This window comes from Halichoerus grypus, chromosome 12, assembly GCF_964656455.1.
Source record: "Halichoerus grypus chromosome 12, mHalGry1.hap1.1, whole genome shotgun sequence".
NCBI classification, from domain to species: Eukaryota; Metazoa; Chordata; class Mammalia; order Carnivora; family Phocidae; genus Halichoerus; species Halichoerus grypus.
This window is the reverse complement of record NC_135723.1, coordinates 75,010,024-75,028,460: the sequence shown is the minus strand read 5'-3', so window position 1 is coordinate 75,028,460 and position 18,437 is coordinate 75,010,024. Positions and strand designations below refer to the sequence as shown.

Sequence of the window (18,437 nt, the reverse complement as noted above, 5' to 3'; positions counted from 1 at the left end):
TAAATCTGTTAAAATCATTTTAATATTGAGAAACAGTAATAAAATTAGTGTTACTAATACTAAATCAGCTTCAAAAAGAATTATTTTGGAAGTGGGCTATTAAGATTTTTCCTTACAAAGGCTGATTTTATTTTTGTCACTTTGGTGGCTTCCTTGTTGATACTGTTATGTGGAATAGAGCAGGAATTGTTTCTGTGAATGCCCGGCTTAATCTCAAGTACATGTTATCCTTTACTTTTCAAACACAGCTGCAAGTATCCATGTGCCTTGTACCAATATTTAAAAATAGACTTCACAGGCAAAACAGTCTGTACATTCACTGGCAAGCACAAGATGATTTTGGAGGGATCTTCTAAATGCATGGCTGTACCGAGTCCACTCAGACAATCGTTATGATGCCTCGTAGGTATCTGACAGCTCCTCTTTTATAAATTCTGGTGTGTAGTAATGTCCGTTGGTTTGAGCATGAAGCTCTTGTGACCAGGGCTGTGGCTGTGATTCCTGTTTGGGGCATTTATTACAGCACAGAGGGCAGTTAAGTTATACCGAGTCCTTTCCTGCTGTCCAGCCAGACGGGGAGACAGGCATCCACGGGAATGGGTGAATGAGTGTGTGTGGATGCCCCTTTCTTAGTCGAATTGCTCCTATGCATGTATATCTTTTGGGAAGTTTCATAGCATCGTCATCTTGTATGTAAAGCAAAGACATTCAGATGAAAAGGACATGATCACCCTTAATATGAATGGTAATGTTGTCTACTCTGGCTGAGGGACTGTGACCACAGGCTTTAGTTCTATCTAATCAACATTTCTGTGTAACTGACCAGTGTTTTAAGAACTGACGTGTTTTGGCAGAGGGTGATGACCTCAATCCCATCCTGTTATTTTTACTATCCTTGTGTTCTCCAGGAATATTAATGGGAGACTGAGGATATGAAAGGATAGAAACAGATGCCTTCAGTAGCTGGTCCAGGATAGAGGGGGTGGGAATGGCAGGTCCCGGTCTCCTTCCTGCAGCAGATTCCAGTGAGCGCTGTCATGTGCCACCTACACAGATGAGTGCTGTCATCTGCTCTGAGGCCACAGAGGCTTTCAGACTCCTTCTCCACTTTCTGTGAGAAAGTGGGTGGCTTAGCTTGGAGAAGAGAAAATGGATTCTTACAAGAATAGACTTTAGGGGCGCCTCAGTGGCGCAGTCAGTTAAGCATCTGCCTTTGGCTCAGGTCATGATCCCAGGGTCCTAGGATCAAGGACCGTGTTCTCTCTCTTCCTCTGCTGCTCCCCCTGCTTGTGTGCTCGTTCCCTCTCTCTCTGTCAGATAAATAAATAGAATCTTAAAAAAACGTAAATAAATCTTTAAAAAAAAAAAGAATAGACTTTAAACCCATAGTTCATGTCTACTCCTTTCAGAAATTGATCACAGCCAGTCATAAATCGTGTTGGAGACTCAGGATATGTTTGCCATTCGTTTTGGTCTAAACTCTGTTGGAGGAGATGCCGCAATTCACTGTTTCATAATGTATAGCATATATCTACAGTATTCTATAATTTATTCTCTGTTGCAGACTATTTAAGATACACTATCCCCTTCCCATTCTGCTCACAAATGCCCAGTGGAATAAGACAAGGGAAGCTGCTTGCTGGAGAAAAATGGCCTATACATAGACATAGTTTGAGCTCTCACTGAATAAATGATGTAATGTAAACAGAAAAGTCTAGCAGAAACATAAACAGTTGAGCATTTTCACCAATGTGAACCAGGATGGATAGGCCTGTGATGAATGACCTATTTGATTTTATGTTAATACCAACCAACGTATGCACCACAGTTGACGGGTTATACAGCATTTTCACAGCTGTTCTTGTGCCAAATACAATGAAGACAAAATTACATGATCTGAAATAGATTTTTACCCTGTTCCTGCAAATGACACTTGTCCCGTTGAGATCCATCTGTTCCTGAGCAAGATCAGGTCTTCCCCTCACTGTTGCATAGGACCCTGTGCCTCTGACTTAAGAGTAGCTAGAAGTATCGGACCTGCAGTTTGCACATCTGCCACCTGTCTGATGGACACACATCTTTATTGCAGGCGTATGATGAAGTTAGCCTCCAGGGATTCTCCAAGATCTATGTGCTGACCCTTTTCTTGGCAACTTCAATGGTTTTCTGGTTTGCTGTGGGAATCTCAGCAGTAGGCACACATTCTTGTAAGGACTGGGGAACATCTAATGGTGTTAAAATTACTGGCCGGGTTTGAATAAAGACTGCTTTCAAACCATTGACATTCCTTTTCCCTTGATTGTTGTTGATATGGAATGAGTCATCTTCAGCTGGTAGACGGTGAGAATATTAAGAGCTTTCTGTTTAAGTTTTCCAGATGCTCAGCAGGTTCTTGCATTTGGTGAGTTATTCCTCAGTGTCCAAGGCTGGTTCTGTTGGGAGTTGGGAGGGGGCGCAGCAAAACCGTCCCCACCATTCTATGTCCTGGGGAATTTTATTTTTAACCAAGCCAACTTATGTTTCCCTAAGCCATGAAAAGGACCGTGTTTAAAATTTTTAATCACACCACTGCCCACAGACATTATCTGTTATATTATCCCCAGCAGGCAAGACACTGCCTTTATTTCTTTGTTTTTCACTTGAAAATTGTATGGATGAGGATGCTTTGTTAGCAGCGTTCCCACATCCACCCACTGCTGCTTCCACATTTCTTTTCTCTAATTACAAATAGGCATTTCCGGAATTATCATACTGGTGAACTGCATTATTCCTGAAATATTGGAACATTTCAAGGCAGTTACCTTGGATCCTCAAGATACCTTGAGATTGGTTGGTTTGTTTGGATAATTATTTCTATGTTCATTTTAGGCAAGATGTTTAATGCTGTTTTTTTTTTTTTTTTTTCTTGTAAGGAGTCAAAACCCCTAGATGACTAAAGCCTAATGAGAAAATACTTCTGTGCAGTCATGACAATGTAAATAATACGAAAGTGGGGGGAAAATCTGTTTGGGAATTTTCTGAATTTGATCCAGCAAACATGAAGCAGGGTGGGGTGTACCTGCAGAATTCCTGCCGGTGTCCTTGGCACAGGGATATTGAGTCTCCACAAGTGGTTAGTTGCTTCTTGGGACAATATCAGACTACTCTACAGAAGCCTTATTTTTCAAACACTTATTTTAAAATCAATGGTCAAATGAAATTTTACTCTTTTTAATCATTGGAAGCATATTTTCTTACAGATGTTCTAAGTCCTCTCTTTACCAGATGACTATTTTGTTAGTTCATTATAATGTTGAAAGCCTCGCTAAGTTTTTTGATGGGATTACTTATTTTGTTGGAAAATTCTGCCAATTTACTCAGTATCTAGAAGCTTTAGAAAACTTAACATAAAGAATATGATTTAGAACTTCAGCAAATGAATGGCTTGTGTAGATTTGTTACTTTAGGGCTGCATGTTGGTATCTAAATTTTCCCTGAAAGCTGAAAAACATCCATTAATAAGGGCAAAGCTTATAAAGTTAATGGCATAGTCGTATCTCCATTCTCTAAATGTGGTGCTTCCGAACACATTATCTGACTTATATTAGAACTGATTTTATATGTTAAAGAGTGATACTGAAATAGGATTCCACTGTATTTTGTTCTGAGTCTTTGCTTTTTGCTCTGTAATCCTTTAAAACAAACCTCTTAAAAGAATTCATTATTAATATTTTCTCTGCTGGTGAAGTGTCGAATTTATGTGTGTTTCTGTACGTCTTGGATGATGAGTTCATTTCCATCCAGGAGCATGTTGATTCTGTTTACTTCATGTGCAGTATCTCATGAGTATGCCCTTGCTGCTTGGCCTTCCACATGCATGAAGGGGGCTCTAGAATCATGGACAGTTAGGAGCCCAGGGCTTTTTCCTTAAGGAGTGTGATGCGATAGAAGAGATGGAATAGTTGTAAATGTGTGGATGCACATGTGAAAACAATCACCCAGCTGCCAAGAGCTCTAAAATGGAAACTTTGGCACTTTGGCATCTGACTCACAAATTCCCATTTCTCTAATGAGATAGCCTAAATGATGTAAAAGCAGGCAAAAACAAGAGAGAAATAATGTCATCATTATTAAAATGATAGCTATTAATTATTACATGTTTACTGTTGTTCAGCTAAGTGCCTTACCTGCATTATTTCGTTAATCCTTCCAAACAACAACAACAGAACCCTGGATTGGGTCCTCTATTATCCTCTCATTACTGGTAAAACCCCAGGGGAGTAAAGTAACCAGCCCAAGTGTACATAACGTAGAAGTAGCAGAGTAAGTACATCAAACCCATTTTGTGTGATCTCTGAGCCCATCCTCTCTACTATTGTATTACCCATGTCCTAAAAAATGAAGGAATACCTGCTAGACACAATGTCCGTATGACCAGACTGAGGCATAAATGAGCATTGACTCACTTCCTGGAGCCCTGTGATGCTCTCTCAGGAGGCAGAACTGTAACTTGGAAAGAGCCAGCCAACACGTACCTTCCTGGATTTGGAAAGGCAAGGGCAGACTGTGGGATAGGTAGGGAGTTGCTGCTTGAAACACCTTTTATGTGTGTGAAGGAGAAGCACTAGAAAGCAGCGTTGATGCAACCACCAGAAAGGTATCTGGGCAGCAGGGCCACTCCCTGATCCCTGCCAGCCCAAGGGATGGCACAGACATCTCCCGTCCCCAGTGGGCAGGTGCAGCTGGAGAGGCTCCTTGTCCTTGACACGCAAGGCAGCAGGGAAAAACCCAACAGAGGAGACTTGTTTCTCTCATAGGGCCTGTGGCTCTGATTACTTCTCCCCCCTGAGCTGAAAGGAGCTCTGTCATGTAAATTAGCATCAGTCTAGACGCTCACTGGCTCCCCATATTAGGGAAGCATTTTAATGACAACCAGCTGGAGACTAAAGGTACTCAGTCTACCTGCCCTGCTTAGGGATAAACACCAGAACTGGGTTGACTCCTACTGGTCTAAAGATGGAGTAAACAGAAAAAAGAAAAAGAAAAAGCAAGGCTTATGAAAGATTTTGTAGCAAAGAAAAGGGAAGATAACCTAACACTTAACAAGCAAAGGAACGACCTACATCTGACAAAATTATGAGAAACAAGTAAATTTTAGAAAGTAATTTTTAGACACCATCTGCTTTGTGTCTTAAAATTCAAGGAAACATAGACTTTGCAGTGAGACTGAATGGCGGATGAGCCAGACCATGATGAAGAGTGAACTGGCTGCAGAGCTTGGGGAATAGAAAGCACAGATATGAGAGGCAGATTGCCGGCCTGAGTCCTGGCTCCCCCGCTTCTAGCCCTACAACCTGGGTCAAGCCCTTTCGGGTTTCTCGTCTGTAAAGTGAGGATAACGATACCAAACTGATAATGCTTGTCAGAATTTAAAATGCACTAGGAGAATTGAAGCATATATTAGAAGCAATGGTGAAAAATCAACATTATAAAAAATTGAATCCATAACAAATTTAAGAGGTTCTCCCAGAACCCAGAGGAAAAGATTACAGTGATAAAGTAGAAACAAAGACACATGTATGTGGAAGAAAGGGAGTGGAGACCCAGCAGTAAAAAAATTGACGTTCCTAAAAAAAAAAAAAAATTGACGTTCCTGAAAAAGACCAGAACAAATAGAATGGATGCTGCAAAGGAGATGTAGCAGAATCTTTAGGTTAAAAAGGCGGTAGGGCAGGAAAAATGCCCGCCTACACCAGGAGTAATCTTAAATGTTAGAAAAGGAATTGTTTTAATTAGGCAGAAAAGTGGAGGTTTTCCCTTAAAAGGAGCAAAATCAACCTGGCCTCGGACTTGATCCTGTGGACTGTTGAATGCAGGAGGTATGGAACAATATCCAGTGTTGAGGGATGCCACCTAAGAACGTGTTCACCCAGACAAGGTGGGGTTCATGTAAGAAGGAAATGGAAATCCTAGTTTGGCAGAGAAATAAAATATTCTCATCCAAAAGCTGCTCTGAAAAATAAATGCCCTGAAGACTCACCTAGTTGGAAATAAGCGTCAAGATATTAAGCATGGAAATAATGGTATGAAAGTGTAAAGAGAAGCAAGAAATTGTTTCTTCTTATCCTTGGTTGGGGCATTGAAGTACTTAGGGGAATCTTGATAGGCTCATCATTGAACGTTGGGCCAAAGCTGAGTGTTTGCAGAGTTACACATGGTTCTGATGAGCAGCCTGGATTGAGAACTCCTGCTCTAGCATTTTAATCAAGATAAAATATGTACAGACATAATTAGGAAAGTGGGGATATTGCCAAAAATATGGAAAAGAATTTCCTTATTCTCAAATTCATGCGAATTGATTTAAAAATAGACAACTTTTGTAAGATATAACAGCAAATTTTAATAAATGAAGAGACAAGATTACTTTCCAGCAGCAAGACTTGATTTTATGAAAAAGTCCTCTTTCTTCAAATGTATATCTAATTTATACATGATACCAATCAAAATTATAATTGCTTTTTTTTTGAGATTTATTTTATCAATTTCTGAATTTCATCCAGAAGAATAAGCTGGTAGCATAGCAAAGAAAGTTTTAGAAACTGATATTGTGAAGAAAGCTTGTCCTACTGGTTGGTAGGATTTAATAATACAAATTAAAATACTTGTCTTGGCGAATTCTGAATGGAAAGATAAAGGAAACAATAGAATGTTCAAAAACAGACCCAGTATCGGTAGGGATAATACAATTCATAATGATAAAGGGGACAATTCCTCACAAAAACATAAATGTTTATGTGACTAGTAACAGAGCCTCAAAATACGAGAAGTGAAAATCAACAGATTTAAAGAGAAAAAAAGACAATTTCATAATTACAGATTTTAATTGATAGAACAATTAGTTGTTAGGGGAGAAAAAACAGTAAAAACATAGAAAATATGATTAACACTATCAACCACCTTAATTAATTGACATTTGTAGATTGTTTTCAGTAACCTCAACAGAGTTAAATGAGAAACCAGTAAGGATAAGCTATTTAGGAAAACTCCAAATATCTGGAAACTTCTGAAAAAAAAAAATCTATAATTCATGTGCCAAAGACAAAATCACAACGAAATTAGACAATACTTTGAACTGAATGACAGCAAAAATACATCAAAATATTTGAACAGTACTTAGAGGAAAATTTAGTGCCTTAAATGCTTATATTTAAGAGGTCAAAGATTAAAAATGACCTAAAGTTCTACTTTGAGAAACAAGACAATATAGAATATTGGGAAATAGACAATATAGAATATTAATGAAGTCAAAACCTGGCTCATTAAAAAAAATCATCAAAGTTGATATATTCTTGAGATGCCAGGCTGGCTCAGTCAGTAGAGCATGGGACTCTTGATCTCAAGATTGTGAGTTCAAGCTGCACGTTGGGTATAGAGCTTACTTTTAAAAAAGGTGGGGGGAGAGAAAATTCCTAGCTAAAATGAGCAAGAACACAAAAGAAGCCAAATCACCATATTGGGAATGAAAAAAAGGGATTATCACTACAGATCCAATAGACATCACAAAGATACTAAGTGAATACTATGAACAACTTGAACATCCTAGATGAAGTAGGCAAATATCTTGAAAAATACAACTTACAAAATTGCTGTGAGAAAGAAAAAAAATCCAAACAGCCTCATATCTGTTTTAAAAATTCATCAGGAAAAACCTTCCCCAAAGAAAAACTCCAGGCCTGGATGATTTGGTTGGTAAATGCTATCAAACATTGAAAAAATAAATATTGCTAATATACATAAACCTTTTCAAAAAATACAAGAGAGGACATCATAGCCCATTTTATTTTATAGGGTTAGCAGTACTCTAATCCCCAAACTGACAAAATTGTTTGTTTGCTTGTTTATTTATTTATTTATTTATTTATTTTAGTTAAAAATGAACTCGGTATGTTTAATAAAGCTTGGTATTACCAAAATCGCGGTACAAACATTAAGTCACATGCCCACACGACAGAATTCCATTTACAAAACGTCCCTCGGGAGGCCGCCTCCGACCCACTGCAGAGAACCCGACCCAGGCCTGCGGTCTGGGGGAGGCGGGGGTGGGCAGACGGGGAGCGCGGAGGAGGGTGAAGACTAAAAATAGTCCGGGCAGCCGCCTGGCCTCTCTTGGTCAGCTTGGGGCCCCCACCCGGCTTGCTGTTCTTTGCCACCATGCCACACAGGATGCAAGACATCAGTTTGGAGCTGGACGGGCCTTGGGCAGACCACTCATCCTTCAGGAATTCTTCGTCTTCTCTGAGTCCGTATTGTAGGAGTAGCTGCTCATTTCCGGGGCGAACGGGGAGTGGGCTGACTTGCGCTGGCCTCTGGCCTTGAAGCCCACCTCCATCTTCCTGGCTTTGGTGGCCCTTTTGTGTTTACCTTTTCTGGAGGCTTTGACCAAGATATCTAAAAAGTAAAGAAGGAAATTATAGACCGATCTCTCTCATAACTACAGATGCAAAAAAAAACACCCAAAAAACAAAAAACAAACTACTGGTGGTAGGGATATAAATTGGCAAACTCTCTGAAGAGGAAATTGGTAATTTCAAAAGTCTTTAGGGCGCCTGGGTGGCTCAGTTGGTTAAGCGACTGCCTTCCACTCAGGTCATGATTCTGGAGTCCCAGGATCCAGTCCCGCTGCATGGGGCTTCCTGCTCAGCAGGGAGTCTGCTTCTCCCTCTGACCCTCCCCCCTCTCATGTGCACTCTCTCTCATTCTCGCTCTCTCAAATGAATAAATAAATAAAATCTTAAAAAAAAAAGTCTTTAAAATATTTTTATTCTTTAATCCAGTAATACTACTGCTATGGATTTACTCTAATAAATGTTCCCACAGGTTTACCTCTAGGTAGGTTAGAACAATCAAATACAAATTCAGTGAGAAACAATGAGATTTTTAAAATATATTAGATTTTGTTTATGCAATTAAATATTAAAAATATTGATATAGGGGTGTCTGGGTGGCTCATTTGGTTAAGCTCTGATGCTTGGTTTCGGCTCAGATCACGATCTCGGGGTCATGGGATCCAGCCCTGTGCTTGGTCTCTGCGCTTAACGCAGTCTGCTTGAGATTGTCTCTCCCTTTCCCTCTCTCTCTCCCTCTGCTTCTCCCCCCGCCCCCTGCTCATGCACTCGAGTGTGCTCTCTCTAAAATAAATAAATAGATAAAAATCTTTAAAAAATATATTGATATAGATTATTGAAACGGGAAATACCAAATTAAGTGGGAAAGGCTACTTAAACATATTCCCTTAAATCCTTGATAAGTATTTTTTTAATACATGCTTGGAAAAAATATAGAGTACAAGGCAAATTTAATGGTGACTGCCTTTCAATGATTGAATTATGGATGTAGTTTTTTCCCCCTTATAACAGTGTTTTCCCACATTGTTCAGTGAACATGCATTATTTTAAATAAAAATATAGTTCAAATGTGCTTATAGATTTGGATAAATACACTTTTTAATGTTGAAATAATAGTGCCTCTCTCATGAAATTTAAAATTATTTTGTTTTTTTAATATGAAAAGTTCACTTATAATTAACAGTCATAGGAATGACTAATCCCAATAACAGAAACCATTACTTCTTTTAACCTTAGATAATTAACGGGTATGTGTGGGGCACACTGCTAACTTGTTCTTTAAGTTACAGAGGTGTAAAAGGCATTGTTTTAACTGTCTGGTATCAGTAAAGATAGAGCTGATCATAGCAATCAAATAGCTAGAGCCGCATTGGCAGGTAGGTTCATCTGTGTTCCAGTTCTGATTGATGCGTGGTGGCTGCCTGGAGAGATGAATTGGGACAAATTGTAAGGCTTTTCCTGGATTCAGCTTCAAGTGTGCTGATAACTTAATCATGTGTACTCTGAGCGAGAGAACAGAACGGTGCAGCACTGTGTGCCATTCTTGACCTAGTTAGGGAATAAAGGTAATCTTATTTTTACAGATGTTCATATCTGGCTGAGATAGATGTGTGCAAGGTACTAAGTGGCATATGAGGTCAAAATAAAGGGTTTGGTAATAGATTACTTCTGGCCCCGATTTCAGTGAAACCAAGCCATTTCATGGATTTTGTTATAATGGTCTACATTTTTTGAGAGAAAATTAGTGGTTTATTGAAGTATGACTTCTAGATTTTAGCCTTAGGAACCAAATAAATCTAAGTCTGTCTTCATATATGATTCATAATATGTATTATGTATATTCCTGGCATGACAGTTTCCATACATCCAGGTGATTATGTCCATGAGCAGCTATGACACTGTAGGTGGCAGAAGGTTGGGGAAGGAGGGAGGAGAGTGAGCAGGGAAAGTGTGCCTCTTCTCTGACTTACTGTTCCAGTATGGCATGGCAGATCATGGGACACCATGACACCCCTTCATTTCTTTGTGCCGTGTACATCTTGCCACATACAAATAATGCCTGAAATGTATTCACTGAAATGAACTTTTCAGACTTCTTGGCATTTAATTCATATTCCAAGAAGTTATATTTTGTTCCTGGCTAGTGAATTTCTAGGACTTTGCAATCATTGAAGGGCAGTGACTGTGCTCCCGAAGACTATGTAATTTTTACATTGCTGTTATACCCTCTGTCGTCCATTTATCCCCCTTGTGTTTGTGTGTGTGTGTGTGTGTGTGTGTGTGTGTATGTGCACATGCGGACACATATGTTGTGTATGAATGTGTAAACTGACTCCTGCATTATTCTACCCCTCTTAGAGTGGGAATGAGCTCTGATGACCATGGCTTATCTCTGGTTTCCCATTCCCTTTTATTTACAAGTAGGATTTTTTCCTCCTTTCTTCTTAGAGGAGCTCTTAATTTTGGTATTGTTTTGTTTTTTGGGGGGGGTTGTCTGTTTAATCTTGGTCTATTTGAACTCTTTTCCACTAAGAAATTTAGAGCAAGATAGGTAAATTTTTATGTTGACTGTTTGGAAAAATCTCTATTTTCCATCCCTCTCGATTTTGAATAATCGTATTTCAGGATTTGAGAAGAGTGACAGTTTAGAAACCAGTGACCTTACTGATTTTTGAGACTCCTGTACCCTATTTCTACCACATGTTTTTTCAGTCTATGTTTGCAGCACAGTCAGAGACCGAGATTTCACTCCAGTCCAATGCAGCTTGTTGTATCTCTAGAACAGCTTTGGCCCTTGAAAGTTTTTTATTATCATGGCTATAATTCGATTGTTTGGGAGCCATGTAAATAGTCCAATACCTCTTGAAACCTGAGACGCCTTCAGATACTGACAGAATGCAGTCATGCCTCTGTAAGTCTTTTAAGCATTACTGTTTCCTTCTACTCTTAAAATTCAGTTCTGTCCTCAGGCCCTTTTTCTATTGATCATTATTTAAATATTTCACCCAGAAGTGAAATAGTAGTCCAGGAATTGTCTAGTTCTGATATCTTTTTTCTATTAATTAATGAACCTTGGAATTGAGTTGCTGGTTTGAGATGTGGGGGAGGGGCAGTTTCCATTTCATTGTTTACTCCTTGAATATAGTGATGATTGCAACCCCTAGGTTTTTCATACTGGCTTCTGTGTTTGTACCCAAGAACTGACTTATATTCATTCCTGAGAAAGTCCGTCTTGTCAGATTGGGCTCATCATTTCAGCCATCCCTTGTGGTTTTATGTCCTTGGCACCAAAGCCAGAGTAGGCTAGAGCTGAGGACAGAATTTCTTAGTCTTTCAGTTAGATCTGTATTAATGCTTTAAACATATTTTTAGTTAATCAGTACTTTTCGATAATACGCTTTTTGAAAAAGCATATTTAGAAACCATTTTTCCTGTTGAATTGTTTTTTTTACATTTAAATGACATTCTCTGAAGGATCTTAGGAAAAGGAAAAAAAAAATCCTTAAGTTTGATTAAATTTTATTAGCCATATGGTGAGTAACAATGAAAGTAAATATAGAGCGTTGAGAATACTCTTAACTTCTTGAAATATGAAGTCATATTTGTGTCTTTTAAACTTCATTTCTTTGTACTGGTTTGGATAGTGTTGTAAACATTACTTATCTTTGAACCTTTTTTAGTGTTCCAAAATACTCTAGTCATAATGATCTTTTATTTATTTTATTTTTTATTTTTTTAAAGATTTTATTTATTTGAGAGAGCAGAGCCAGAGAGAGAGTGCAGGAGTAGGGGGGCAGGGCAGAGGGAGAGGGATAAGCAGACTCCCTGCTGAGCAGGACTCTGGGATCATGACCCCAGCTGAAGACAGATGCCCAACAGACTGAGCCACCCAGGCACCCCCATAATAATCTTTTAGTGCTCAAAAGTGTGGGCTTTGGAGTAAGACTGCATGGGTTGAATACCAGCTCTAGTTAAAGTGACCTTGAGAGTAAGTTAATCTTTCTAAGCCTCAGTCTGCTTGTTTCTAAATTGTAAATTAAAATAATGGCTATCTCTTGGACGTATTTTTAGGAGAAAATCAGTAACATCTAGAAATAAATAGTAAGGTCTCAATAAAAGTTGTCTTTTACTAGTACCATTTTTTAAAATATTACAAAATCATTTTGGCTTTTCATAAGATAAAATAATTTTAGCAGTAAGTTTGTGTTTTAAAATTAGTTGGTGGTATGTTTTAATTGTGACCCACAATGCAAGTTTTAGATTTTTTTTCTAAGAAAATTACATACTCTAGGAAAAGTTGAATATTTAAGTATTTTTCCTTTTATTGTTACTAATTAGGTCCAACCAACTTCAGTTGATCTGGTTGAACAATTAAAGCCCAAAGTAGGAACTCTGTATTTGTCAAATCCTCTCCTAATAATGGCCATATTTTTATTTCTTTCTCAACCAGATCGTATAAAACTTCAGATTCTGATTGAAATTATATTTCTATCAATGTAGCTAGCTTTAAGGGTTCCTTTAAAAGTCTGTTTTCATAATTATAGTCTGTGTCTTTATAATGACTCATTTCCCTGAAATGCATTTCATTCTCAAGTAATTCTGATGCATAAACCAAGAAGTTATCTGCACATTCAGCTCTTCTTTTTTTTAGGGAAAGGCCTCTTTAAACCCAGTGTGATAAACATCAGGTCATTTTTTTGTTACATGATCTCCTTAAATATTAAAACTTGTATGTGTTGTTGACCTGCCCTTACCAAAAGTAATGTAGTACATTAAGAATCCAATACTCTGTTATAAAGTAAGATGTCCTAAGAAAGGTAAACATTTTTTCAGGAATGTTCAAGCATTAATAGTTGAAAAGTGGGTAAAATTAAGGGATGTCAGTTAGCTTGGGCATGTGTTTAGTTATAAATACTTGCCTAAATCCGCATTAAGCTAAACTCTGAATCTTTTGGGATGAGCAGAAGAGGAGGTGATGGCAGTGAGGGTTAGTGGTCAGTGGGAAGTTACCCAAGCGAAGGATGAGAGGGTGTCCCCACCTGCCAGCATCACATGGACGAAGGTATAGGGGGGAGAGAACTGTGAAAATGAGAATGTTGAAGGGCTTTAAGCAGAAGAGTGACTGGGGTTTCCTTGGAAAGGTATTCTGACAACTCTGTGGTAAGCAGAGTGCCTCTATTAGATACAGTCTAGGTTTGGGGTGTAAGTAGTACAAAGAATCATGAATCATGGAAAATCAACTGCTACGCACCCTGTGGTTTTCCTGAAAATGCTCTTGCCTGGTTTTAGTTTAGAGAGTTAATTGAGTCCTTCCTGGGATCCCCTAGTTCTGCCTCTGGTGGTGGGTAAACTAACACTTGGTCATCATTTTCTCAGGGATTAGTTTTGCATAGAGGAGTTTGACATTGGCCTAACTTCCTCCCCAGGTTCCTGGTAAAATTGGTCCCTTTGTGAAGAAACTTGACTTCCTCTAACAGGGAAAATGGCCTGAGCTCTTTCCTTAGGAGGCTCTGGGTTACAAATTATATTTTCCTAAAGCCGTTGGATGCTACATTTATCTGTGCAGCAAGAATACATTAAGCACCCATTGTGTGTTCTTTGGTGGGTTGGCAGGATGTCAGCTGAATAAAAGTGCCCCTACTTGAAAGGAGCTCAAAGCAAATATTTAGGAGAAGACAGCCTCACTAGGCCCAGAGTGACTGGACTCTTCCCATAATAGAGATTACAAACTGGGTGTCCTGTCATCTTGCATTCCCAGATTGTGTTTAGATGAAGTTTCGTGAGTGTTTCCTATATGCTAGCTTGGGCCATAAGCACCAAAGAGTGGGAATGAGATTGATTCAGGTCCTGTTCAATAGAGAAGTCTGGAGAATGTGGAACCTCATCTGACAAAAACTAGGTTCTAGATGCTGCATAAGAAGTGACACAAGACTAGCTTCATGGGTGTGTGACCTGTGCAGTTGCAGAGGGCCATGCACTTAGGAAGGCCCCCTGCTTGGTTAAATGGTATGCTGTCAGCATCTTGAAATTCTTAATTTTTGAACAAAGGGCTCTATATTTTCATTTTGTGCCAGGCCTTGCAGATTATGTAGTCTGTCCTAAATTTATGACCAACATTGAGGGAAACTATAGATGAAAAGACCCCAACAGTGGGACGAGGGGGTGGTGGCCCTCTAAAGTCACCAGGCACTTCATAGGGAAACCGTAGGCTTTAAATATTCACCACACTCAGATGGCAAGGCTAGTCTTCCAGTTGAACCAGTCAGGTAGAATCGTCCTGCTCCCCTTACCTCCACGCCCTTCCAACCCAGAGAGAACAGTGAAACCACTTAGAAAGAGGGGGAGAAGATTTGTGTAAAGGGAGAGATGTTTTCATGAATCCTCCTTTCCCAGGTGGTACATATTACCCTGCCACAGATCTTCACTGGGGAAAGGAAGCTGTCGTACACTCAAGTTGGATTTTCTAATCAAATTGAGACAGGTTTATGTCTTAAAATGACTATAGGACTTGTATTTAGAAAAAAGTAAGGGGGGGGGAAAGTAAGAGAAAAACCATAGGGGTGTCTCAGATTTTCATCCAGGGGTGGGGGATAAATTACTACATGGAATAAAAATTAAGAGAAAAGTGAAGGAAGGCAAAATGAACTCGCTTTTGAAATTGCATCTTGGAAGTGATACTTAGTGCATTGATCACTTTTTTGAATTTGAAGAATCTAGAAATATCAAGTGCTTTTTGACTCATAAATCATGTTGACTTTTAAGTTTAAAATGATCCTCTGAAATGATCCTAGCTTAAGTTTAATGGTGAAATTGGGCTTTTTGTAAACCGTATTTCTTAATCTAATTTGGTAATAGGAAAAGAAATGTTAGATTTATCACTTGCACTTGTGTTTATCTAGTTGTTGGCTTGCTCACAGTGGTCTAAAAATGGAAAAGTCTAGTTCAGTGCAGTTACTTTTAAAGTGAGGAAATTTATGTAATATTTCTTTAGAAAGCACATTTAACATTTTGGACAATTAGCTTGATTTATTGTAAAGTAATTTAGTTTTTCCACTGGCAGTGACATAGAATAATTTTTTTCTGGTGGCAATTCCACATGACCTGAGTTTGGAAAATATTGCTAGTTTCAGTATATTTCTACTATTTTCCATTTTATGCAAAGGCTGTTGTAGGCTAATTATAGAAAATTGCATTTAGTGCCCTGTGGATGTGAAATTAACTTTGACGCTGATGGACTGACACTGAGAGTGGAATGAGGTTACATTCTTTCCTCGAACTCTGTGAACTCTATTTTCATGCCCTTCAACAATGAGATATTTGCATCTTCCTAAATCTTCTAGAGGTTTTTTTGTAGTTTAGTCAAACTTCACAAAATATGAATGTTGTGACTTTTTGACATAAAAATTTCATCAAGTATTTTCTTCTTTAGCAAATATCCTTATAAATTCTTACTCTACAAAACTTGTAGGAGATTTATATTTTGTGACTTAGCTTGATAAGTATTATGTGAAATAGAAATTCTGTCAAGATAGAGATAATTTTATTTTTGAACTTTTGCTAGAAGTTATTTTAATTGTTGGTATTTCTGATTTTACTTTAAACTAGAAAAGACTGTACCTAAAACACAGATCCTTGAAGGAGTGAGCATCAAGGGAAAAAACTGTATTTGCGTCATTTGTAATTTAAAAGACATTCTTTAAGGAAGAAAATTTGAAAGTAGGCTGAATGGCATGCCAGGCTAGTCAGGGATTGGGGTCACATTCCCCTCGCTTCTCGCTCAGCGCCTGACATCATACGTAAGCCATTACTCAAAACAGTTGTGAATACCATTTGGAAAAGTAATCACGAAACCTTCTTATAAATATCTTTCTGTATATTTTTATTTCTTTCTCAATACATTCCTCTGATTTTGTTCTAGGCCCGCAGGAAGGAGGTATTTATCCAGGAACGGTATGGGAGATTTAATTTGAATGACCCATTCTTGGCACTGCAGAGAGACTATGAGGCAGGTGCCGGCGATAAAGAGAAGAAGCCAGTTTGTACCAACCCCCTCTCCATCCTTGAAGCAGTCATGGCCCACTGCAGAAAGATGCAAGAAAGGATGTCCACGCAGCTGGCTGCTGCTGAAAGCAGACAAAAGAAGGTATTGAGGCTGTCCAACGTTTTTCCTGTAACACAGTAGGATGGAGAAGCCATCTCCAGGCTTGTTGTTTGTTCTTTTTTTTTTTTTTTTTCCTTTGGTGACTTTAAATTTTTATTTATTTATTTATTTTGAATTTTATTTTATTATGTTAATCACCATACATTACATCATTAGTTTTTGATGTAGTGTTCCATGATTCATTGTTTGCGTATAACAGCCAGTGCTCCATTCAGTACGTGCCCTCTTTAATATCCATCACTGGGCTAACCCATCCCCCCACCTCCCTCCCCTCTAGAACCCTCAGTTTGTTTCTCAGAGTCCAGGGTATTATGCTAAGCGAAATAAGTCAGTCAGAGAACGACATGTATCATATGATCTCACTGACATGAAGAATTCTTAATCTCAGGAAACAAACTGAGGGTTGTTGTTTGTTCTTAAATCTCGTCGTATTTTCAAGAAGGGTGGGGATAGAGACCTCAAAAGGCAAAATGCTGACAGATTCTGGTGGTCCTTTTCAAATATAATTCAAAAATAACACTAGGCTATAAAATAAGTGTAACAAAGAAATTATGTTTCCTATAAAGGTTACTTTGATGCTTTCTTTAAAATATGCTTTTTTTTTTTTGGACTTCCCTTTCCTAATGCCATAAGACATGCTTAACTGCTAGGTGGATGATCCAGTATTGCAACCAGGACGCTGATCAGATGGTAGCGTCCCCAACTTATTTATCCAGCTCCTGTCTCAAATATTTCTTTGCAACTAGACATCACTTCTTTAAATTATGTCTTTGGAAAATGAAATTAGCATGAGGAGAATAGAATGAAATTTGTGTGGTATATGCAGTCTCACAACGTGTCATCTTGAAGTCCTGGTTCATCTCAAACTTGCCTCTGGGGTCTGAGGGCTGCGTCTGCTGCAGGCCTCCAGGCTCCTGCTCACATGTGTTTCATTTAAACCAGCCTCCCCGCATCTTCTCACCTCCCCCACCAACAGACACACGTATTTATTACTGTACTTGAGTACATGCTTCCAAGAGTCCTAAGTGATAAAAACTGAGTTACTGCCATCAGCCATAAGGAAATAGAAGTTCAAATTTTGTCCTTCTGATAGACTGGCCAGACTACTGATTCCGTTTATGAGAAGAGACTGAGGAAGTCAGAGAAGCTAATAATATCTAGTATGATTCGAATGAAAAGTAATCTGTTCTTCCAACCATTATTAAAGCATACATTTCAATGTTTCTTCTATTTGTCCTTTTCAGAGAACTTGTTATAGTTCACATGTAACACCTGGTTGATGATGAACCTGAATGCAGTGTACTGTAAATATTTATGATAGTGTCATTTAGTGTGTGTGTTTTTGTCCCTGTAATTATATCCTTGTATTGACATATGTGTGCCCACATTCTGGTATAGGTGTTGAATGAAAGCAAACCTCCTCTTCAGTATGTCACGTGGTACAACACTAAAGCACCGGGTAAAATAGTGTAGAAGACGAGAAGGCCTTCCATGGATGCAAGGCAAAATCAAACAGTTTTACTCTGGACTTTGCAAACCCTTTACAGAGCCCTGCAGAGCAACCACTGAGGTCTCTGGAGATTTTCAGAACATAAGCAAGAGCCAGTATATTTCAACTGATGTCACTGAAGCTCATTTGTATTTCTTGGATGAGACACATTTCAATTATGTTCTTAACGTGTCAAATGAGCTATTTCATAATAAAATATTTCTGCTGGGTTTTATGTTGCGTTATCAAAAATCAAGAAAATATTTTGTTTTCATTGTAATTTGCATTTAATGTATAAAAATGCATGCTTTCCTAAATTTTACTTCAGTTTCGCATTTTATCTATCACTTCTCTTGTAGAAGAAAAAGGAAGGAACTCATTTCAAGTTGAATCAAAGATTTTA

At 38.5% G+C, this 18,437-nt stretch overlaps 1 protein-coding gene across 3 annotated transcripts in view; it reads left to right on the top strand.

The window, feature by feature from the left end:
- CTTNBP2 (cortactin binding protein 2) overlaps nucleotides 1-18,437 on the top strand; it is a 150,688-nt gene that overhangs the window by 44,263 nt on the left and 87,988 nt on the right. For all 3 annotated transcript variants that reach the window (XM_078059495.1, XM_036077138.2, XM_078059496.1), the window contains exon 3: nucleotides 16,303-16,527. In XM_078059495.1, the coding sequence (XP_077915621.1) occupies nucleotides 16,303-16,527 (225 nt within the window). The remainder of the gene's footprint in view (nucleotides 1-16,302; nucleotides 16,528-18,437) is intronic.